Source organism: Schistocerca nitens, chromosome 2 (genome assembly GCF_023898315.1).
Source record: "Schistocerca nitens isolate TAMUIC-IGC-003100 chromosome 2, iqSchNite1.1, whole genome shotgun sequence".
Classification (NCBI taxonomy): Eukaryota; Metazoa; Arthropoda; class Insecta; order Orthoptera; family Acrididae; genus Schistocerca; species Schistocerca nitens.
This window is the reverse complement of record NC_064615.1, coordinates 712,327,442-712,353,449: the sequence shown is the minus strand read 5'-3', so window position 1 is coordinate 712,353,449 and position 26,008 is coordinate 712,327,442. Positions and strand designations below refer to the sequence as shown.

At 42.7% G+C, this 26,008-nt stretch overlaps 1 protein-coding gene across 2 annotated transcripts in view; it reads right to left on the bottom strand.

Annotated features, from left to right (window-relative positions):
* Window positions 1–8,282: 8,282 nt before the first annotated feature.
* LOC126236876 (inositol polyphosphate multikinase) overlaps window positions 8,283–26,008 on the bottom strand; it is a 134,510-nt gene continuing 116,784 nt past the window's right edge. Inside the window, exon 6 of one of the 2 annotated variants that reach the window (XM_049946500.1) lies at window positions 8,283–9,180. In XM_049946500.1, the coding sequence (XP_049802457.1) occupies window positions 8,486–9,180 (695 nt within the window). In that variant the 3' untranslated portion in view covers window positions 8,283–8,485. The remainder of the gene's footprint in view (window positions 9,181–26,008) is intronic. The other variant, XM_049946499.1, reaches the window with a different exon arrangement.

The window sequence follows — 26,008 nt, the reverse complement described above, 5'->3', positions numbered from 1 at the left end:
ATGATTTTCCTAAGTTCCAAGAGCTATGCACATTTCCTTATCAGTGGAAATAGAACCACTGAGTCAAAGGGCATTATCTCAAAACTCTTCGCCTATCAAGCTGTCTATCTTACAAGGTAATGAAAAGAATTCTGGGAGGTCATCAGTGGCTCCACATGATGAACCATCACCACTGCCAAGCGCTGCATCATGAAGAAAATAGTTGGAAAATTCTGAAAGTGTTTCTGCGATTCTTCGTTGAAGGCATAGCAAGACATTGCCCAAAATGACGAAGCTAATTACTTACTAATGATTCTCAGGAGCCCCACAAACTCTCTTCCCCTCAGAGGTAAGCGTTTGTGAAATTTAAAATACAAAAGCATGACTACAATTAATTGGAGGTAGTGAATGCTGCACAAAGCTCTACTGCAAATCAAAAAGTGTGTACTAACGAATCTTCACTTATCGTTATACACAATTTTTCTTCTGCTGTTATACTTAGGCGAAAATTTGTGTTCTGTTTCGAAATTTTGTCTTGAATGTTCTGCAGCACATACTGAAATGTATTATGATTCATTCTGTAATATGAATAAAATTTTTCAGGATAGTTTTTAAGTTCTTCATGTAAAGAAAAAAACTCTCCTAAATGTCTGTCGCTATTTATGGGATGAATCCATAACTTCCTAGTTCTTCTGTACTTCAAAACTCGACGAGTTACTGCAGAGTCAAAACAATACCAATAAAAGAGTGAAGACATTGTTCTGCACGACAGCACAGACTAGCTAAAGGCGAGCAACTGTTGACAGCAGCTGCGTTTTCTACCGACTTGCTTGTCAGCTGTCGAAGGGTGGGGATTTTTTTAAAATTTATTTATTTGGCCTTCGGCAACTAACAGCCATTTAGCCAAAGAGTGGGGATTACCTTGACAGTGCAGCGCAGCCCGCCAAGGAAGAAAAAAAAACAATGAAGAACAATGAAACGCACATCTGTGTCGACCTACAGTAGTTTCATTAGCTCTCCATTATTTTTTCTGTCAAAGTAGACAACGAGACTACAGAATTGCGCTTCAGTTTCTGCAGTAAACGTATCACAAATCTCCAATTTGTTTTTGCGATTAGTTTTACACCAAATTTTATCAGACCTATGTCATTGACACTTCTACCTGTACATGTACTAAACCAAGCTGTAACCGCGCGAACTCCGTGGCTTGCGGACGCGGCACTGACGCCACTGAATAGCTCGCATTACTTGTGACCAGCGACAGATATCAGTATCATTATCATTTCAAAAACTTTTTGGTACTTTTAGCTACATTTCATTCCCAACAATGTATGGTCTAAAACGGATCTAACAGTAAGCTACTCGCTACATAACTTTTTCACTAAAGATTTGTAAATCAAGTGCACAACGTTGACAAATAGCATCATTTCACAATGACTGTTAAGAAATTTGGAAAGATAAATGATTCAATACGAAACTAAGATGTTACACTACCACGTGTACAAAAATCAGATTTTTTAGCCGCATACTTTCTTCAAAATCGGTTGGGAAGCGTTACGAAACTAAGAAATCACGCGAAACGAAAAGTAGACTTTTTCTTTTTTCACGACGTAAGTAACGCTTTTAAGGGAAAAATTAGTTCATAAAACGATGTGGCGAAGTCTTATATACCTCTAAGAATTTTTAAAACATGAAAATCGGAGAAGTGGATTTTCCCCCATTTCGCCGTCCCGGCTCGGCGCGGCGCGCAATGTGAATGCACTACACATCGGCCTGAGCTGGCTAGGCACGAGCCGAGCCAGTACGCGTCATCCCGGCTCGGCCCGGCCGGCAGTGTGAACGCAGCATTAGAGAGTGGCTGGTGTGATGCAACCCATCACCCTAGTGCATCCCAGACATGCTCTATGGGATTTAAATAGGGAGAGTGAGTAGGCCACACCATGCATGTAACATCTTCCATTTTCAGGGAAACATCAAGTGCCCATGCTGTATGATGTCAAGCATTATCGTCGCTCAATACCAAGTCTCGGTCCAAACCATATCACAACAACCGCACTTGAGGTCCCAAGATCTCGACACAATACCTGACAGCAGTTAGAACTTGCCGATTCGCCCACACAAAATCATCAAGAGATGTTCGAGTGGTCAACATAACCCCTATCCACACCTTTAGGGATCCTCCTCAATATCAGACTCTCTCCACTGTGTTTGGGTCCCAAAATCGTGTTCCACATTTCCTCCAGATAAAATTGGGACATCTGTGAAAAGAACATTGACCGCCAAGGTGGCATGTTGATGACTCCACTCTAGATGTTCCACTCTGTGAAAACGCATCAGAGCACAAATACAGAAGGTATCCAACAATAACGCCAGCTACCGAAGCCTTCTGTACACCATTTGCCTCAATACAACTTTTTCAGTGGATGCTGGGAGGTCAGTTGCCAGTTGCTGTGCAGCACTAAGGCGCTACTGCCATGTCCTTACAGCCAAAAAACGGCCTTCCCTTTCTTATGTCCCTCATGGTTGGCCCTGCCCTGGTCTTCAGGATACAGCTTCTGTCTCTAAAAATGTCACCACATCCGAGAAACAACAGAATGATTCACATTAAGACATTGGGCCACATCAGTTTGCGACCATCCTGTTCCCTTTCTTCGTATGGCACACCACTGCAGTGTGTCCAATAGATATCTTCTCTGTGCCATACTGCACCGTCTGTGACTGTATACACAGCAGCTGTGGATGTGGGACTAATCAGCAAACACTACCCTGATCATACAATGTAAACTTTCACGGCCGGTATTGACTTCACTTAAAACTTCCGGGCTGATAGGCCGTGGTCGAAGTATAAAACTGTCTCCTAACGTTTCGTCTCCGACTGCGGGAGACATCATCGGAGGTAAAACGGCGAACTGCGAAGAGGACTCGAGGAGGCGTTGATTATATAGGCAGTACAGAGGGCGCCACTGTCGATCACGTGGCGTCGGCTATGAGATTGTCTCTGGTAATGCCAACATTCTCGATTGAAAGTAATCGATCGTCACGCTTGCGGTGCAACGCTGACATCCAAATTTTATCCAGTTTAACACCTTCGTCTTTCCTGTTAAAGTTATTACGATGTTTATCAATCTCGATAGCCTCTCTATACAAGCGTGCATAATAATGCGAGGTTTTTGATATGACGCTCGTCTCGCTGAATTTTATTTCATGATCACCTTCCTGGTAAGCATGTTCCGCTACGGCCGATTTATCCGTGTGACCTAGGCGGCAATTCCTCTTATGTTCGACAAGACGGGTGTTCACACTTCTCTTTGTGGTACCGATGAAAACCTGTCCACAACTACAAGGAATTTTGTATACCCCCGATGTAGCCAAAGGGTGCCGTGCATCTTTTGCCGACCTCAAGAATTCTTTTATTTTCCTAGTAGGTCTGAAAATAGTTTCCACCCCATACTTGCCTAAAACTTTCCCAATGCGATCTGTGACCTTGCTAATGAACGGAAGAAAAACTTTGCCCATGGACGACTGTTGTTCGTCGTTACTCCTGATTCTCTGCCTAGAGCGAAGTGCTCGATCTATATCCTTGCTAGAAAAGCCATTCTTCACGAAAGCTGACCGTAGATGTTCAATCTCATCTTTTAAATAAACAGGTTCACAAAGTTTGTGCGCCCTGTCTACCAAAGTTTTCATTACACCTCTTTTTTGTCTAGGGTGGTGGTTTGAATCTTTGTGTAGATAACGATCAGTATGTGTGCGCTTTCTATACACCTTATGGCCCAACGTTCCGTCCGGTCGTTTAATCACAGACACATCCAGGAAGTTCAATTGCCCATTCCTTTCTGTCTCCATAGTGAACTGGATTTTCGGATTAATGCTGTTTAAATGTGTCAGGAAGGCATCCAAATCCTCTGCTCCGTGTGTCCATACTACGAACGTGTCATCGACATAGCGATACCATCTGGCTGGTCTCTTACTGGCCGTCTGCAACGCCCGTTGTTCAAAAGTCTCCATAAATAAGTTAGCCACAGCAGGACTGAGAGGACTGCCCATAGCCACCCCGTCAATCTGTTCATAAAAGTCACTATTGTATTGAAAGTAGGTTGTGGTGAGGCAGTGTCGGAATAATGCCACAATATCGGTGGGAAAAATATCCGCTATGCATAAGATAGCTTCGTTTACCGGAATCATGGTAAATAACGACACAACGTCAAAACTGACAAGGATATCATCCGGGCCCACGCTCGTTTCCTTTAACTTGTCAATGAAGTGAGCTGAATTTTTAATATGACTGTCCGTCCTACCAATATAAGGCTGCAGCATTGAGGCAAGGTGTCTAGCTAACTCGTGTGTTGGTCCGCCTATAGCACTGACAATTGGCCTCAACGGAATCCCAGGTTTATGAACTTTGGGTAAGCCTAGACTTTATGGCTTCACATCTATCAACACCTGCTTTCTTTGGGATTGGAATTATTACATTCTTCTTGAAGTCTGAGGGTATTCCGCCTGTCTCATACATCTTGCTCACCAGATGGTAGTTTTGTCTGGACTGGCTCTTCCAAGGCTGTCAGTAGTTCTAAAGGACTGTTGTCTACATCCTCTTCCATTTCCATAATATTGTCCTCAAGAACATCACTCTTGTATAGACCCTCTATAGACTCCTTCCACCTTTCTGCTTTCCCTTCTTTGCTTAGAACTGGGTTTCCAACTGAGCTCTTGATATTCATGCAAGTGGTTCTCTTTTCTCCAAGGTCTCTTTAATTTTCCTGTAGGCAGTATCTATCTTACCCCTAGTGATATACACCTCTACATCCTTTTATTTGTCCTCTAGCCACCCCTGAATAGCCATTTTTCACTTCCTGTCGATCTCATTTTTGAGCCGTTTGTATTCCTTTTTGCCTGTTTCATTTCCTAAATTTTTATACTTTCTCCTTTCATGAATTAAATTCAGTATCTCTTCTGTTACCCAAGGATTTCTATTAGCCTTCATCTTTTTACCTATTTGATCCTCTGCTGCCTTCACTATTTCATCTCTCAATGCCACCCATTCTTCTTCTACTGTATTTCTTTCACCCATTCTTGTCAATTGTTCCCTAATTCTCTCTCTGAAACTCACTACAACCTCTGGTTCTGTCAATTTATCCAGGTCCCATCTCCTTAATTTCCCACATTTTGCAGTTTCTTTAGTTTTAATCTACAGTTCATAACCAATATATTGTGGTCAGAGTCCACATCTGCCCCTGGAAATGTCTTACAATTTAAAACCTGGTTCCTAAATCTCTGCCTTACCATTATATAATCTATCTGAGGCCTGTCAGTATCTCCAGGCTTCTTCCATGTATACAAGCTTCTTTTATGATTCTTGAACCAATAAGTTATGCTCTGTGCAAAATTCTACCAGTCGGCTTCCTCTTTCATTCCTTACCCCTATTCCATATTCACCTACTATGTTTCCTTCTCTCCCTTTTCCTACTATCGAATTCCAGTCACCCATGACTATTAAATTTTCGTCTCCCTTCACTATCTGAATAATTTCTTTTATCTCATCATACATTTCATCAATCTCTCAGTCATCTGCAGAGCTAGTCGGCATATAAACTTTTACTACTGTGGTAGGCATGGGCATCGTATCTATCTTGGCTACAATTATGCGTTCACTATGCTGTTTGTAGTAGTTTACCCACATTCCTATTTTTTATTCATTATTAAAACTACTCCTGCATTACCCATACAGGATTTTGTATATTCAGCTGACCAGAAGTCTTGTGCCACCTGCCACCGAACTTCACTAATTCCCACTATATCTAACTTTAACCTATCCATTTACCTTTTGAATTTTCTAACCTACATGCCTGATTAAGGGATCTGACATTCCACACTCCGACCCGTAGAACACCAGTTTTCTTTCTCCTGATAACAACGTCCTCCTGAGTAGTCCCCGCCCGGAGATCTTAAAGGGGGACTATTTTACCTCTGGAATATTTTACCCACGAGGACGCCATCATCATTAAACCAAACAGTAAAGCTGCATGCCCTCGGGAAAAATTACAGCTGTAGTTTCCCCTTGCTTGTAGCTAATGTAGCAAATTTGTTTTAAACACTAAAGAGAATCATACCACTTTCCAGACTCAACTAACTACGTGGTACACATATGAAAGGTTGTCTCTGCAACAACATTAACAGCAATGCACCAAATACAAGGCTATTTCTGCTTGCTACACAGTGCTACCTTTTTTTTTATCTTTTTCATATGCTGCCATTACAAACCAAAGCCTTCACTTGCATGTGTGCTTTCAAGCTCAGAAGACGTCTGCACCTGTGCAGTGTGCACCATCCACTACTACACCATCAATGGTGATTAGTTTCCCTTCAAATCCAGCAAGGCACCTGAAGCTAATCTTATACTCTTGTAAAACTGAACATTTTTAGAAATACCATCTTATGAACCACATTGAATAAAGCGCCACGCGAGGTGGTCTTACAAAAATTAAACTTTCGATAGTGGAATTTTTAATGTTAAACACTTGCACCAACTTACGTTATTGCAACGAGGGCTTCTCAGCAAGAGCAATGGCAAGTCAAATTTGTGTCCTGCTTTGTCAGAGTACCTGATACTAGTTACTGCAAAAAGTGAAAACTGTCTGGACTTATTCAGGAGAATTACTGGAACAGAGAGTTCATGAGAAAACACAGCTGAACTATGTTTGATATTTATAGCACTGTATGGGTGCACCCATTGCTTCCTTTTCTTTTCCAGTCTTCTGAGCTTTAAATAATGGTAAACCACAATAATGTGCTCATTGATGAAACCAAGATAGGAATGCGATTCATACTGTCGCTGATTGCATCTCTCCAGCCAGAACAAGAGTGTCACATGGATAAGCGTAACATCACATGACCTTTTCAGTGGTAACTATGTCTACTATGCCTATATAATGTTGTGGGCAGCAGAGGCTTATCACCAATCGTATAATCTCCCCCCCCCTCCCCCTCCGGTGGGGGAAGGTAAAATGTTATTCCCAGAGAATTCCTGCTTTTCCAGAAGAATCACCACTCTGATCATAATGTTGAGGCTGAAATATGTCTTACGTTTCTGTAACAGGAGGACAATAGCAAACTGGTTGATAATTTCATAAACCTTTCCTACACATTTTTGCAAACATGAGTTACCTGCATTGTTTTCTAGTCACACCGACTATTCACTAAGAGGTATTATCAATAAATATGAGCTAGGGAAAGTGCTAACTCTAGTGTCTTCAATGTAGGAGGAGGAGATTAGTGTTTAACGTCCTGTCGACAACAAGGTCATTAGAGACGGAGTGCAAGCTCGGGTTAGGGAAGGATGGGGAAGGAAATCGGCCGTGCCCTTTCAAAGGATCCATCCCGGCATTTGCCTGAAGCGATTTAGGGAAATCACAGAAAACCTAAATCAGGATGGCCGGAGACGGGATTGAACCGCCGTCCTCCCAAATGCGAGTCCAGTGTGCTAACCACTGCGCCACCTCGCTCGGTGTTGTCTTCAATGCAATTTTTGTTAAATGCATGTGGGGCTTTGCAGCTCACATTACTCTGAGGGCCTTCATTACGGTCCAACAGACATCAGCTGCCATGGATTTATTCTTAAAATCTTGTTACACTGGACTAATATTAGGTCACATGTCCATCTTCATTATGTCACATGAACACTGTACGAGACATTTACTATGATCAATCATATGTCATTAAAAAACACTGTCCAATCACAAAAAAACATTTGTGTGGGTGACCAGTATTTATTTTTAATAACCCAAGGTAAACAAGATTCAGGAATCCCTGTACGTGCTGACATTTTAGTGTCTTTCATTACTGCCCCTCCCACTTATGAGTGAAGGCTTGAACAGAATAAGGTGTACTGTCAGCATGATTTCACATATTATTGATATTCCCCTCATTCTCAATGCCAAAGGCAAACAATCAAGGTGCTCAGAGGCACATATTACAGTGGTGTACACTGACCATCTTATTAGGTCACAGCTAAAATCACTCCTCCCCCAAATTATAAGTTAGCTGGTGTAATAAAAATTGGTTTCCTATTGCTTATGGTGGTTTCTCATCTCATATTTGAAACATGCTCCTCATGTTAGTGAATATTTTGTCGAGAAGCCATCAATTTTCCATTTACCACAAAATCACCGTGAATCAACAGACTGTAAAATATTCTTTGAAACATTGTCATCTTAGATTAAATGCAATGTAAATGTTTCTTCTTGTATTAAAAAAACAAAATATTTTCCAGAGTACAAAAATATATTTTTTATTAAATATATATATATCTCATATATAAAATAATGTAACAGGATATAAAAGAGCATATTGAACTATAAAATGCCATTTACAGAAAAATATGTAATATTAAAAATTTATTTATAAAGTGTACTCCAAATGTGATAAAAATTATTCGTATTAAGGAAAGAGTTCAATAGGTTTCAATGGCTTCAATCCCTACCATATTTCATAATCCAGTCATTCGATGTTAGCAGACTACTTCCTCAAGTAAGCTTTCAAAAACTTTAACAAGATTTTCAATCCCTTCCAAATAATTCACATCTGGATCACTCCCGACCCCTGGGAAAGCGTGTGCAAAGTCAATCATTTTAATTTTCACCCACGGTTCTCGTGTACCTCGCCTCTCAGCACTCAGCAAGTCCTCCAATTGGAATGTGTAATTTTCTTTCATTGACTGTAGATCTTTCTCATAATTATTTATAAGTGAATGTGTCCTACATATTTCTTCAAAACTTGGATGCCAGCTGTCATCACTGAGGAAACTATTCTGCCTGGAAAGAGATGAAGTAGGTGTGCCAGACGCAGACGTACTGGCACTGCTGGAGCACGAGGACAGGCGCGTCGACCTATCTGGGAAAAATACAGATTGTCCAAGACGATCTGGTGTCAGTGGAGCTTCAAACAGTGGAGATGCAGGTGGACTGTTGAAACGGCCATTGGCACTACAGCTGGCTGACAGTGTTGGGCTGAGAGGGCGTGCCAGCCCCGCGCCCAATGTCTGGCGTAAACGTCTAGCATCATAAATCAGCAACAGAGAACTTGAATAGAACCGGTAGAGTCGCTGAGACCTGCACCAGCATAGGATACGCCACAGTCTTGCCACAAATTGCAACACTAAGTGTCTACTCAACCCCGAGTCAGCATTCAGGAACATACGGAATGCTGGAACAAATAATGACAAATAAATACTCACAATGCAAAAATCATAAGAGAGCGCTCTCTCTCTCTCTCTCTCTCTCTCTCTCTCTCTCTCTCTCTCTCTCTCTCCCATGGTGACTACACAGCTTATGAACATTTAAAGAAAGTAATTTTTATGTGGCATGCCCTCCACGTAACAGCAGTCAATACGGAAACAAACAACATACTAACATATTTCAAATGATTAATAACAGCATCTTATTATTTTATTTCGATTCCCCAGTGGCAATGATCCTATACCGGTTGCTAAATAATTCTTATGATGCCTGATGATCTGAAAAATTGAAACTGGTAGCAAACAGCTCGTGGCATTACATAAACATTACTTTCTTTAAAGACACAGGAACATTTATTAAATAGAGCAAGCATATTTTATCTTTTTGTCAACTGTCTTAATTGTTTTTTGCAGATTAGACAGTCTCACTCTTCATTAAACAGCTTCCAATTATTTTTAATGCTGGATACATGTATAGTATTTTACATGGTCTTCACTGGTTACTTTGGTTTCAACAAAATTCCAGTGGTCACTCTTAGTAATGTATATCATCCATCCCAAAAGTTCCAAGACTGATTTTATTCCTGGCAGATAAGCAATGTCAGTTCAGTAACTATGGCAGCTTGAACTTAAAAAAAAAAAAACTGTAAAAAGAGATCAAACTTTTTATGAAATGATTCGTCTATAAGGAAGAAATATCTGACCCATCTCATTTGCTGTACATGATATCAAGCATCATCAACGGTACATAACATCAGATGTTTCTTTAATCTATTTGATTTATTACTTTCAGAGAAATCAATTCACAAACCTTTTACTGATTTTGTCCTTTCAAGTTTCATTCAAAAAGCATATTATTGCCAACACCTCATTTGCTTTCCTAGTACTACCTCATTTGCTTTCTTGAAATGTCATGGATTTAGTACTAAATTCAAAGGAAGTGTTTTTTGATCATTAATCACATCGACTTTTTTTTTTGTTTCATGCACAAAATAATAGGTATTAAAGACATTAAATTTCTGACACCTCATTTATTAGGTTGGTGGTCAAGTTCATAGTGTTTTTGTTTGCATATTGGCATTCAGTTTGCTATGGGTTTATTTAGCAACCGCCATTTTTTACTTTTAGTTTACTATTGCTATTTGAGTTAACATTAGTGACTCTTCACATTCAAGATGACCCTCGTGGTTTGATGAAGACTGTTTAAACGAATTAACCCACGATGCTCCACATAAATGTAGTTAAGAATTCTGATCATTCCACAATCTTGCGACATGCAATGGGGAAGGTTGAAAAATCCAGTGCATAAGCACTGCATGCACTACTCTAAAATCACAAAAATCTGTGGGTGGTCATGTGTGCATCTCTGCTTGCTTATCATTAATTGGCTCGTGAAAAACACCGACTACTGGTGATGACAAATAGTGTCTTTATGATAACATAACGAAAAGAAAGAAATGGCTGAGCCCAAACAATGCAACTACTCCCTATACAAAGACCTGTGTGCATCCACAAAAGATAATGTTATGCATCTGGTGGAACAGTGACAGTGTGGTGTAGTATGAATTGCTTCCCTGGGGTGTAACCATCACTGCTGACAATTGTTGTCGACAGCTGGGACGTCTTGCAGATGCAACCCAAGAAAAATGACCAGGAAGTGTGTGAAGTGATACTACTCCATGATGACCCCTGCCCATATTCTGCTACTAGACTGACAGAACACACTATACACCAGTTGGGTTGGGAAGTCATTCCACACCCACCTTTTTCACCTGATCATGCACTCTTACATTTTTAAGCTTTCTGCTCTCTTTCATATAAGCTTCAAGGAACTTCCTTTCTGGATGAAAATGCGCTCCCAACATGGCTGAATGAGGTTCTTTGCCTCAAAACAATGCAATTTCTACAGTTGCGGAATTGAAAAGTTACCCCAGCATTGGCAGACTGTTATAAATTGTGGAGGACAATATATTATCGATGACTGAAATCCCTGTTACGTGTATCTGTTGTCCTTATTAAACTTAAGAGAAAACACTAGGAACTTATGCACCAACTCAAATCAGGGAGTAGCTGTTCATGAAATATTTCAATTATTCCTCAAATAACTAATTAGATTACTTATAAGCAACTGAATATTTTTGTTGCAAAATGTGACCTCACACTGGTCAATCTGATACTCCAATTCATTCATTTCCCACTCTCCTCTTGGGTGGAAAATTCAGGCAAAAATCAATTGTTTAATTTATAGGGAGTCTTTTTTCACTCTACTCAAATATGTGACCAAACAAAAGGTGTGCATTTGACTTGTCAGTGTTTCGCTGTACGATAAGAGAACATTAAATACTGTATTTATCTTAAAGTTGCTGAATTACTCCTTTAGAAGAGTTGCTAACTTATTACTACGGTGTACCCACGGAATCTGTGAACTTACAGCTGCGACTTTTACTGACAGAAGTGTTTGACAGCCACAACTCACAATGTTTTGAAGATGAGAAAAACAATGGTGCTTGGACACTTTACTGAAATGCAAAACACACACAATGAATACATACCTGCCACAAAACAATAAAATGCAGAAATTCTCATGAGGGGTCAATACTTTGACAACACAACCAACATTAAAGTCAATGAGACATACGAGTTGAACAACATCCCAAAGAAGGACTTTTCTGACGTTTCACACGATTGTACGAAACTTTCTATGCATTGTACTCAAGTGGAGAGGGAGGGGGAGACTATGTATAACACCTGAAGCATTAAAAGCATTAAAATCACCATACTAACATTTCTTCTTTTCTTTTTTTTATAAATCCAGTCTCAAACTTTTTCGACTGACAGGATGTAGTAAGAACACTATAACTAACCAGCTGTTCCATACTACCAAGGAGGATGGAAAGTATGATATTAACAACACTGGCTGGAAAAGTTATTACAATACTGAATTCAAATCATGAATAAGTGAAGCTGATACAGGTGCGATTCAGCACTGGCTTACTATGGACTACATCATTAGGGATTGTTACCTAAAATAGTTGTTACATGATGTGAATATGCATGATAATCTAGTCTCAAAACCAGATATTACAGTGTATTATTTGTATGTGTTGGAGTGAAGTTTCTGCCATTTTCACAGCATTTACCAAATGTCTAAGTGCAGACAAAACAATCTGAATCAACCCCAAACACCAATACTCTTATATGTGCATCTGGTTTGCAGCAATTTTTACAGGCATGTTAACTTGGAATTCTACCTCATGAAAAACATAATGCAGCAAAGTGTTTTAAAAGTGCCATTCCTGATATAAAATGATAGGCTTAACACAGAATTCATGTTCCAATTAAAACTTTGTGTGTGTGTGTGCAAGACATGAATACTACCCTTTAAAATAAAACAATGAAATCATGTTACTGACAAATGGAAACAAGAAGAGTTCATTCGAAAGATTTATAGAGGCTGTGGATTCAGATTACAAGAAATTAATGAATACTACCTGTGTAGTGCTGGGAAAAACTTCACCTGCATATGACACCTAATCTACAAGGCACTTTAATTAGACACTGGTCCAATTAACTCCCGATCCTGAAGTACACGTCAGCTCTCAAACTATACAATCCATCACTGGAAAATATTTTGACAATTACACACACTTTCAAAATCATGCAGGCAGCAAATGAGCACCTCTTGAACAACTACAGTCATGGTCCAGGTGCCCATGAATGTGAAACGCATGTAAAACCATTTCATCATGATGGATCAATATTAAATATATCAATGGCCTCTGAAAAGCCAGTCCTATTCCATCATCATGTACAGCAGGGAATTCCATCATTCCCAGACTGCTTCACACCACATGCATATTGCTGGTCACACTCACTGCATCCACTGTGGAAAGGATGGACATCTCCAAACAGTCTGTTGTAAACTGTCAAGACTATTACATTGGGTTACGTGCATGCATCAAGGAACGAGGCGTGAGCTTCAGGCAACAGGTTCCCCCAGGTGACCTTTTTGCTAACAAGCTATTTCTAAGCAAAACAATTCTGAAAAAAGACGACGGTTTCCAGATGGACACAGTAGCTACAGCTTTCTCCATAAACCTCATGCAGAAACCTATCCTAAGCCACATCCAGAAAACCACATCATAACACTTGTCAAATGGCAATATTTTTCAACTGACCTTGCTGACACATATTTGCAAATACCACTGGATGAGGAGTCACAAAACATCGAACTTATCAACGCTCCCTTCACCTTGTGCCAATGCAACTGTTGCCTTTCTGGATCTCTTCGGCTCCTGCAATCTTCACACGTAACTAGAACAATTAACCATATCTCCAACCACATGCCCTATGTAGAAGACTTAACTGTCAAAGGCACTATACATCAACAACACCAACTGCAAAACCATTGTGCACTATTTATTACATTACTGGCTTAGATAAATGGCAGTTTTCCAGGATTACATGGAACATATCTCATGCATTTGCTAAACAAAAAAGAGATTAGCCCACTGATCGCAACTTGACAGCTATCAACAAACTTATAAGAGCTGCAAGATTTGTTTGGTAAAGTGAATTATTATTCAAAAGTTCCTCTCACAATTGTCCCATAGCATCCAACTACTCAACCAGTTGCAAAAATAGGTGTTCAGTAAAGGTGGACAGCTGCCTACAAGCACACCTTCGCACAGTTAAAAGCATATGCTGTGCTTAGCGCTCTCCCTTACACTATAACATCCACTGGTTCTGGCTGTGGATGCCTTTGGGTGTGTCATTGGAGCAGTACTGGCATATAGAAATGATGACAGTACTGAACAATCTATCACGTATGCATCAAAGATGCTGATACTGAAAAGCTACTGACAGACAGAGAAGGAAGAGGTATTGGTTACATTTGCATTTACGAAGTTCTGTATTTAGATATGTTGCTATGTACAAGGCAATAGCACAATATGCAAATACAGGCAATCTAATTTGCCTTTCCCTGTGACCAGACCCAGCCTTTGACCAGCAGTAAATCTGGTGTTTCCACATAGATGCAGAAAGGACACAAACATTTTAAGGGCTGCCCTTGAAGGCTGCATCTCTGCAGACATGGACAGCAAACCGATCTTATGACAAGTAATGCACTATATGCTCCAAGGGCAGCAAACACCAATTTCAAAACACCAAAATCAAGAGCTCCAGACTTGGCATACATCTACCACCATCGGTCAGTAATCAGCAATAGCCTCCAAACACATGCTGAGGCAGGTGAACATCATGTTGTCATCCCGTCCACCCTGCGACATTCGTGTTTTACAACTACTTCATCACAGGCATGGGGGAAAGAACAAGTGACAGCTCTAGTGAGATGACACATTCACTAGGCAACCTTAAACAGGATTGCGGAAGCCATAGTGCACAGCTGTTCAGTCACTACCTGCCATAAGGCAGCACCACCCCAATTTTTCATATGACCCCACCACAACCTTGGGACCAAATTCATTTGAACTTAATGGGTCCATTTGTAAGCTATATGTGGCCGATAGTCATGAATACCTTCTTTACATACCCTTATGTAGTCCATCACCACAGAAGCCACAATAAATATGTTACTCCAGACCCTACCAGTCAAAGGGGTTCCCCAAATTACAGTATTGGGCAATGGGCTCCATTTCACCTACAGTTTTCATACAATTCTGCCCACCAAATAACATGGAACACCATTTTAGTCCTAAATTTCAGCCAGCCTGCAATGGCGAAGCGGAGCATGTGGTGCAGAGATTTAAGCAGCAAATGCTAAGCAGTGGGAACCATTATTACAAAACGAGCACTCATACTTTTCCTGAGCAAGTTCAGAAAGACTACCATCCAAGACCTTAGGCTGGCAGAACTCCTCTATGGGGACCAACCATGAATGGTCCTTTTCCTTACCCCACAGCCCCAGGAATCCTGAACCTGGTACTCGGGGTGATACTCGCTGGGAACAGTAGTGTAGTCACACTTCTCTTAGACCAAAAGAAGTGTACACCAGCAACAGTGGTTAAGACCCATGGCTACATCATGCCAGTCAACACACAAAACGATTTTGAGTGCCATCGTACAAAACACCTCTGCCACACCTAAATCATCACCAGCAGTACACTTTGAACTGGAGAGTCCACCACTGTCAGTTCCAGAACTTCACAGATATAATTTGCACCCATTAAAACCAGCGGCAATTTCATTGGACACAGACATAAAGATGGAGATCTCCACACAGCATCTGCAACCACAGCCAGAAATGCCCATATCGATACATCTCATTATAATTCCAGATGCTCCCAGCTTCTCACACCAGCCATCAAGCTTAAGTGCCTGGGCACCAACCATAGCACCAGTTTACTTGCGGAAATATTGTCCAAGATGGTTCCGACCATAAGCATCCGTTTCCAATGGGACAGATCTTTGCCTCCACTTCTATTATGTCCTAGGTTCTCTCCTTCTGTATTGCTCATTAGGCTTGCTTTATGTGCAGTGCTGTCTACACTTGTTAAGTTCCTCATTATTTACCTCCTGTTCAAAATTGGCAGACTGCTGTTGATGACAAACTGGTTAGTCCGGCCTCACTCTCGCCTTTTTTTGTTCTCAACTTTCAGTTACTACATGCCTTCTATGAAAAATACCTAGAACAGATAGTTAGGAACCCCAATCGTGATGGAAATCTATTGGATCTAAAGGGAATAAACAGATTTGACCTCAGGATGTCCACATCGAAACTGGTATCAACGACCATGATGCATTTGTGGCAACAATCATTACCAAAGTACAAAGGATAACTAAAACAAATAGAAAGATGTATACTGTGGTGTCACCGCTAGACACCACACTTACTAGGTGGTAACTTAAATCGGCCGCGGTCCTGTAGTACATGTCGGACCCGCGTGTCGCCACTGTGGGATCGCAAACCTAGCGCCACCACAAGGCAGGTCTCGAGAGACTGAGGAGACCTCGTCCCCAGTTGTACGGACAACATAGCTAGCGATTGGACGTGCTAAGCCTTGCTCTCATTTGCCGAGAGATAGACAGTAGAATAGCCCTCTGCTAAGGTAACTGGCGACCACCTAGCAAGGCGCCATTTGTATCAGTGCCAATAGCTTACGAGTATGCAGGAGAGATGTATTCCAACAAGAGAATAAAGTTAAGTATTAATAAAGCTACGTATTTTTCTTTAGTGCATTTATAAGTCTCATGTTCCAGACTTCACGCCCGTCTGCGTTAGCCTTGCGTGCCTTATCGGCTACAGCATTGTGTCTGGGCTGTATGGTCTAGACACAACATTATTGGCGACGAGAAAAAGAGTTTGTATTAATTCGTTTGTGTCATGGCTTCGCCACAATCTCCGGATGTACTGTCCGAATTTTTTTGCTTGCAGAATCAGCAGTCGCAGGCGTTATTGGATGCCCTGGGACAGCTCGTCCAGGGTCAACGTGTGCTGCAACACGATGCGGCAGCCGCCGCTTCATCGCTACCGCAGCCACAACACGCCCTTGCACCGCCCTTCCGTCATTTTGACTCCTCCTTGGAGTCCTGGCCGGAATGGTCCCGCCAGTTCAGCTTTCATCTAGCCGCCTACAGAATTCCAGGTAATGAGCGGCAGCCGTTTTTGCTTTCTTGTGTCGGTGTGTGCACCTACCGTGTGATAGTGAAGTTGTTTCCCCGGCGCGACGTAGCAACTCTGTCCTACGAAGAAATTTTGTCGGCGTTAGATGCCTATTTCAAAGAAACAGTAAATGTTGTTGCAAAACAGTATACGTTCTTTCGTACAAAACGTACGGCCGGTCAGACTAATAGGGAGTGGGTTGCGACATTGCAAGGACTTACTAGGGAGTGTGCGTTTGAATGTGAATGTGGCCTCCCTTATTCAGATACTATGGTGCGTGATGCAATTGCACAGAACGTTTCTGATGTTCGCATACGGGAACAGATTTTGAAACTAGTAAATCCCTCCCTTCAACAAGTGATAGACATATTGGATAGGCAAGACACACTTGACTCTGCTCAGGACTCATTTGAAACTTCGCCAGCAGTGTGTCACATTAACCGGCCCGCCGGGCCCGCTGCACGGGACGCTACGCGGCCCTCGCGCCCGTCACAGCAGCGGCAGCCTACCTTGCAAACACGTGCGCCGCGTAAGCAAGCAACTGTAGTGAAATCATGCCCGCGGTGTGCAGCTAGACATTCGCGTGAAAATTGCCCGTCACGCCAAGCTATTTGCTTTTACTGTCAAAAGAAAGGACATGTTCAAAGTGTTTGCCAGAAAAAGCTTAGATCAGACAATCACAATAATTCCAGGCCCTTTGCTTCGCACCGGAATCGAACCCAGGACAATCAGGCTCGTGGACCTTCGCCCATGGACATTCATGTAGTTCATTCCCACCCGTCCAGTGACACTTTAGCTAACGGTGACTATGTTCGTCCCACCAAACGTGTGCGTCGACGTCGCCGGAAATCCCGTACAGTCGCCAGTGCTTTGGTACCTGTATCAGTTCAAATTGCACGTGACAGTCGCTCTTGTCGTCAGCAGGACAATAAACTTTATGTGGACTTAGACTTTGACGGCACAGTGATACCATTCCAGCTCGATACAGGAGCTGCAGTTTCATTGCTCAATCACGACACGTACAAACAACTGGGCAAACCGCCATTGCGTGCCGCAAATGTTAAGTTACATAGTTACTCTGGACAGCATATACCTGTGTTAGGACAGTGCAGCCTTCTTGCCACATACATGGGACAGACAAAACTTGTATCATTTTATGTTCTTCGTTCTACTTCTGCAGTGAACTTGTTTGGTTTAGATTTATTTCAATTGTTTAATATGTCTATCGTAAATCAGGTCCTATCAGTGAATCAGACTGTGCCTTCCGCCAGTGTTTCTAGTCTTTGTGAAGAATTTGCAGACATTTTTGCACCGGGCCTTGGTTGCGCTAAGAACTATGAAGCGCATTTGGAACTGCAAGAAAACGCGCAACCGAAATTTTTCCGAGCGCGCAATGTTCCCCACGCATTGCGTGATGAGGTCGCCAGAACATTAGCCGATTTAGAATCTCAAGGTGTAATTGAACGTGTGCAGGCTTCTCTCTGGGCCTCACCCTTAGTAATTTTGCCAAAACCTTCCGGTAAACTGAGACTTTGTGTGGACTTCAAGGCAACAGTGAATCCACAACTTGTGACTGCCACTTTTCCTTTGCCCCGCCTGGAAGATCTTTTTGACAAACTGTGCCCGGGAAAATATTTTTCCAAATTGGACCTAGCAGATGCGTACTTGCAAATACCTGTGGACGAAGAATCCCAGCGCGTCTTAGTGGTTAACACGCATCTTGGCTTGTATCGCTTCAAAAGACTACCGTTCGGGTGTGCATCCGCCCCTGCTTTGTTTCAGCAATATTTACAAACTGTGTGTGCGTCGGTCCCTACTGCTGCGAACTATCTGGACGATATTGTGATCTCAGGAAAGACAGAAGCCGAACATTTGCAACATCTCCGAACATTATTTCAGGTCTTGCGTCAGAATGGTCTTCGCTTGAGGAAGGACAAATGTGTGTTTTTTGCTCGTGACTTACCCTACCTGGGGCATGTCATAAATGCCCAAGGTATACATCCGAGTCCAGAGCACCTCCGTGCCATACAGGATTTACCTGCACCGCGAAACTTGAAACAGCTACAGAGTGTGTTGGGTAAAATTAATTATTATGCAAAGTTTGTGCCGCGCGCTTCTTCCATTTCAGCTCCGCTTCATCGCTTACGCCGTAAAGGTGTTCCGTTCGTCTGGACGACGGAATGCGACCGCGCCTTTCGCCAGTTGAAATCGGCGTTACTTTCAAATACGTGCCTTACGCCATTCGATCCCCGAAAACCTCTTTTGTTGATGGTAGATGCCTCGGATTTCGGGATCGGTGCTGTGCTTGCGCACAAAGATGGTTCGCATGATCGCCCTATTGCCTTTGCGTCCACATTGCTCTCATCTGCGCAAAGAAATTATTCCCAGATAGAGAAAGAAGCTTTAGCTCTCGTGTTTGGTGTTACAAAGTTTCATGATTTCTTGTATGGTCGTCACTTTACCATCATCACGGACCACAAACCTTTGACATCGCTTTTTCATCCGAACAAGCCTGTACCTCCACGTACAGCGCAGAAATTCATTCGCTGGTCTCTTTTTCTCTCGCAGTACCGCTACGATATCTTGTATCGGTCCACTGCTGAGCATGGAAACGCTGATGCGTTGTCCCGTTTGCCTGTTGCTCAGGATAAAGCATTCGATTCTTCCGAACTTGCTTGCATGTTCATTGATTCGGAAACCGATGACGTGGTCGAATCGTTTCCGATTGATTTTCGTCGTGTAGCTACAGCCACAGCTGCTGACCCTGTCCTTGCTACTGTTTTGCGTTTTGTTGCTACGCAATGGCCCTTGTCAAAGTCACGGATCGAGGATCCTTTGGTTCGCCGTTTTTTTGCTCACAAGGAGAGACTTTTTGTACGACGTGGTGTTTAGTTGTTGCGTTCCGATAATGATCAGTCCAGAGTCGTGGTCCCACGTTCGTTACAGTCCTCTGTCTTAAAGCTTCTCCACCAAGGACATTGGGGTATAGTGCGTACGAAACAACTTGCTCGTCAGCACTGTACTTGGTTCGGAATCGATGCTGCGATTACGAATATGTGCTCCTCTTGCGTGGCGTGTGCCGAACAGCAATCCGCACCGCCGCGGCAATTCTTTGCATGGCCGAAAGCCACTTCCCCTTGGCAACGCTTGAACATCGATTTTGCTGGTCCATTCTGGAATGCTCGATGGTTGGTTGTGGTCGATGCTTTCAGTAATTTTCCTTTTGTTGTCCGGATGTCTTCCACGACGTCTTCTGCCACAATCCAAGCCTTGTCTGCTATCTTTTGCATTGAAGGTCTTCCGCAGACTATTGTTTCCGACAATGGCCCACAATTCATGTCCGCAGAATTTCAGTCCTTCTGCGAGGCCAATGGTATTCAACATCTGACATCCGCGCCGTTTTCGCCTCAGTCAAACGGTGCCGCTGAACGATTGGTCCGGACTTTCATGTCACAGATGTTGAAATTGAAAGAGTCGCATTCTCGGGAGGACGCTTTGTTGCTCTTTTTGTCTTCGTATCGCTCTCAGCCCCGAGATGGTCGCTCGCCGGCTGAATTGCTCCATGGTCGTTCTCATCGCACCTTGATGTCTTTGCTGCATCCGCCATATCAGGTTCCTGTGCAGCGGCAGACTCCTGCTTTTGCTCCTGGCGACGTTGTCTATTATCGCACCTATAGCGGTTCATGGCATTGGCTCGCAGGGCGCATTCTTCGCTGCCTCGGCCGCGTGATGTATTTGGTTTTGGGGGCCTCTGGTGAGGTGCGTCGGCATCTCAATCAGCTGCGCCTCTGTCGTTGCCTGGGTTCTGCCGCTCCCCGTCTGCTTTCAGCGACGGAGCCGTCCGGTCAGCGCCTTGGGGACCCATCTACTGGCTCGTCTCATCCCCAGGTGTTACCGACGCTGCCTTCCCTTTTGCCTCATGGCGTCGCGCCGCCGCCGCAGCCGCCGCCCGCAGTGGACGCTTCGCTGCAACCGCCCGGCGCCTCCCAGGGTCACGCGTCGCCGCTCGCTTCCCGTGGCCAGCCGTCCTCCGCCTTGGACCTCTTGCCCGCTCCGGACCAGATGTCGTCATCGCGCGTCGGATTCCCCGACGCAATGGAGGTCGACCCTTCGGCCCCTCCTGTCTCATTACGTGCGCATACACCGCATGTTGACATGCACCCTGGACTAGGTTTTCAGGCGTTTCCTAGCTCCCCTCGGACCGAATGGCCGGGTGCGGGTGGCACAGCCTCGCCTGTTGTTAGGCTCCCCACCTCATCGCATACGTCAACATGCGGTCCTCCCCACGGTGGGCGGAAGCCTTATCTCACGACCGTTCGCCGATTTGCGGGGGAGGAATGTGGTGTCACCGCTAGACACCACACTTACTAGGTGGTAACTTAAATCGGCCGCGGTCCTGTAGTACATGTCGGACCCGCGTGTCGCCACTGTGGGATCGCAAACCTAGCGCCACCACAAGGCAGGTCTCGAGAGACTGAGGAGACCTCGTCCCCAGTTGTACGGACAACATAGCTAGCGATTGGACGTGCTAAGCCTTGCTCTCATTTGCCGAGAGATAGACAGTAGAATAGCCCTCTGCTAAGGTAACTGGCGACCACCTAGCAAGGCGCCATTTGTATCAGTGCCAATAGCTTACGAGTATGCAGGAGAGATGTATTCCAACAAGAGAATAAAGTTAAGTATTAATAAAGCTACGTATTTTTCTTTAGTGCATTTATAAGTCTCATGTTCCAGACTTCACGCCCGTCTGCGTTAGCCTTGCGTGCCCTATCGGCTACAGCATTGTGTCTGGGCTGTATGGTCTAGACACAACATATACGTTCAGTAAAAGACAAAAACTCAGTAGTTTCATATCTGAATGAGGAACCTTAAAAGTTACAGCACAGGTCAGTAGCATGTAGAGGAACTATGGCTCAAGCTTAAAAGAATACTGTGGTTGACCAAGCACTGGATAGTTATGTACACAGCAGAACAGTTCATAATGGGAGGGAGCCTCCATGGTAAACAGTCACTGTAATGAAACTTCTAAAGAAACAGAGGCTACTGCATTATAGGTGTAAAATAAAGTGTGGGGCTGTAGATAGAGAGATGCTGAATGAAAAGTGTTGAGTGTCAAGAGATCAATGCCTTCAATATTGTCAAATGGTATTTCACAAAACCCAAATAAATTCTGGTCATATGTAAAGGCTCCTAGTGGCACCAAAGTTAGTGTCCAGTCACTAGCAAATGAGACAGGAATTGAAATTGAGGGTAGCAAAGCAAAGCTGAAATGCTCAACTCCATTTTCAAATGTTCCTTTACAAAGGAAAACTCAGGAGAATTGTCCCAATTTAATCTTTGTACCACTGAAAAGATGGATGAAATAAGTATTAGTGTCAGTGGTATTGAGAAACAGCAGAAATCATAAAAATTGAACAAAGCTCCAGGGTTCAATGGAATCTGTGAGATTCTATACTGAATCTGTGGCTCATTTAGCCCCTCTTCTAACTACACTAGACTCTCGCTAATCCGGCCATTCCTGGTACTTATGGGTGCCGGATTATTGAGTGTCTGAAATCTATTTTATTCATTTATTTTGCTTTTTATTTATTTTGAAAACATGGGGGTTATAGTGTACTGTACTTATTAAACCGAACGATACAATTTTAAAACACAGAGGATATGCTTTATTAAATCCAAAAATACATTAATTTTCAAAGGAAACTTAGTCCTTGAGTGTATACTGTACATAATTATACAGTTGTATCACTCACCATGAAACATGTCCCTAATTTTTAACTGTCGCAGTGATGATACACGACAGTGGCATGCTTTATCACGCAACCGTTTCACAAGCATTACATCGGTACTGCATGTTCTGGTTGTTGCATAATGTACTCCAGGAGCACCTCGGCAGCTTCAGCACCAGCAGCTGAGAAATCTTCATGCTCTCTCCTCCTGTGTCCTCTTCTTCATCACTTTCTTTCAAACTTTTGATTATTTCTTCATCTGTTAAAGTTCGGTCCATATCACAGTTTTCCTCATTAAGCCACTTAGTAACAACTTCATCATCAATTTCTGCTCCTCCTGGAAGGTTGTGGAGCATGTCAGTGTACAAAGTAATTGATAATTCCGAATTGACTGGCTCATCGCTGTCACTCACTACTGGATACAACTCGGCATCAATGGATGGTCACAATTTTCTACAACTCTTCATTATGGTAGCCCTCTCCACTTTACCCCATGCTTCGGTTGTGTGGAAAACAACACCACATATGTTAATTGTTTTCCATACCTTCAGCATAGTCTCTATGGAGTTGTTTTCACTTTCGTTCAGCAAGGAGACAAGAAGTGAATGTCGATACTGACGTTTAACTGATTCCAAAATTCCCTAGCCCATGGGCTGAATTACAGCTGTCACACTCTGTGGGAGAGAGTGCTTGTATACCATCAGACTTTAGAGAAACATCTGAAGGATGACTGGAAGCATCGTCAATTATAAGGATAGCTTTCAGTGGAAGCTTTTTCTTCTTTAGCTCTTTTCTCACTGCTGATACAAATGTTTCATGGAACAACTGAGACAATATTTGTCTGTCCATCCACACTTTCTTCTGAGCGCAATGCTGCACTGGCAGAGTACCCATGTCGTCGTGTTGAAAACAACATGGATGTTGGGATTTTCCAATCACCATAAGCGGTAGTTTATGACTCCCATTTGCATTACAACATGCCATTAATGTTATAATTGGTTTCTGTTGCTTGTAACCATGAATTTCCTTTTCGTTCTTCACAGCTAATGTTTTTGAAGGAAGCATCTTGTAAAAACAGTCCTGTTTCATCAGCATTATACAAGGCATCAGCAGTTAAATCTTCTTCCTCTATTATCTTCCACATCTTGCTTACAAACTCATCAGCATCCTTATCGTTAGCTGAGCGACTTTCCCCAGTGACTGTCAGTTGCCGAATGCCATGTCTTTTTTCCAGTATGATAGCCAACCTTCACTCGCTGCAAACAAGTTACTACTGCCAAGTTGTTTGTTAAATGTAGCTGCTTTTTCCTTTATAACTGGGCCACTGACTGGAATTCCTTTACTGTGTTGTTGTATGAACTATCTATAAACAGTTACGTCCAGTTCTCCATTCTCACTCTTTCGCATAACCTTCCATTTTCCCAACTCACTATCCATTTGTGTTGAGTATTGTTGAATAAAATCGATCTTTCCTTTTGATGTTATAAATAGTTGCTCGTCCAACACTGAACTCAGCAGCAATGGCTTTCTGTGAAGAACCTCGATTTAACTTATATAAAATTTCGAGTGTCTGCTTGAGGTCTAGTGTAATGTGTTTCCTTTTTCAGGAGATATGATTCCGAACTGTAAAGAAAGCTACAATTTCAAATACAGCACTTTTTAACTAAGCATTGTTGCGCACGATAATTCATTGTGCCCATGTTTTTGGATGTGCACTGGATAACAGAGACCAGACTACTGAGTACTGACGGCCAATTAGCAAGAGTCTACTGTATTATCTGTCAAAAAAAAAAAAACACAGTTGTCAGTTCTTGGGGAAAAAAGGCAGGTCTATACAAGGGTACTAGAAGTGATGCATAAAAATACTGTCCAATATCCTTGACATCAATTTGTTGTACATCGTAGAAAATATTCTAAGCTCAAAGGCACTGAGGTATCGTGAACAGAATGACCTCAATACCAACCAGTATGGATTCCAAAAACATCAATCATGTAAAACCCAACTTGCACTCTTCTCACATGACATACTGAAAGCTTTGGCGCAAGGCAATCAGGTAAATGCAGTAGTTCTTGATTTCCGAAAAGCATTTGACTCAGTACCACACACACACACACACACACACACACACAATCTTGGATGGAGAGTCACTGTCAGATGTAGAAGTCTCTTCAGGTGTGCCCCAGGGAAGTGTGTTGGGACCCTTGCTGTTCATGTTGCATATTAATGACGTCACAGACAATATTAATAGCAACCTCAGACTTCTTACAGATGACACAGTTATCTATAATGAAGTACTATCTGAAAGAAGTTGCATAAATACTCCATCAGATCTTGATAAGATTTCAAAGTGGTGCAAAGACTGGCAACTTGTTTTAAATATTCAGAAATGTAACATTATGCACTTCACAAAAGTAAAAAATGTAGTATCCTGTGACTATTATTTCAATTAGTCACTTTTGGAATCAGCCAACTCACACTAATACCTGGGTGTAACACTTTGCAGGGATATGAAATGGAACGATCACACAGGCTCAGTCATGGGTAAAACAGATAGCAGACTTTGGTTGGTTGGTTGGTTTAAAGAGGGGGGGGGGGGGGGGGAGGGAGGCGCAAACTGCCAAACTGCTACGTCATCGGTATCTCGTTCTGATTAAAACAATTCCACAAGGGTGGAAGTAAAATAATTATGACATACAAAACACAGCTTTAAGAAAGGAGAAAACCACATGAATGACAGAAGGGCAACAAACACTAAAATGGACAAAATCAGAGAAGAAAACCACAGGGAGATGCAAGAAACATGTAGACGAGATCAAAACAAGACAGCAGATTATCATGGCTGGCTGAACATGAAAATAAAAAGGAGAAGCCAGCCTTTCTGCAATGCATTAAAACCTCCACCCTAAAAGCACTACGGTGGAGGACACAAAGGGACGAAGGACATGCACTAAAACTTAGATCAAATGATAAAACCCACCCTCATGAATAAAACGTAAAACTAAAGCTGCTGTTGAGGCATTGCCGCCCAACACCGAAGGTATGGTGCTGGGAAAGTTAAAAGTCCGCCGCAGAGTGGCTAAAAATGGGCAGTCCAGCAAAAGGTGGACGACCATCATTTGTGAGCCACAGTGACACCAAGGTGGGTCCTCGCGATGGAGGAGGTAACCATGCATTAGCCACATATGGCCAATGCAGAGCCGGCAGACAACAACTGATTCCCTGTGAGAGGACCGCATGGAAGACTTCCACACATTTGTAGTCTCCTTAATGACACGCAGTTTGTTGTGTGTACTGTTATGCCATTCCGTCTCCCTAAGCCATTTCCACACTGTCTGTCTGGCCAGCCTGTCAGCAATTTCATTGCCTGGGATTCTGACGCGTCCTGGGGTCCACTCAAACACCATTGAACTACAGGACCTTTCCAGGGCATAGATGGACTCCTG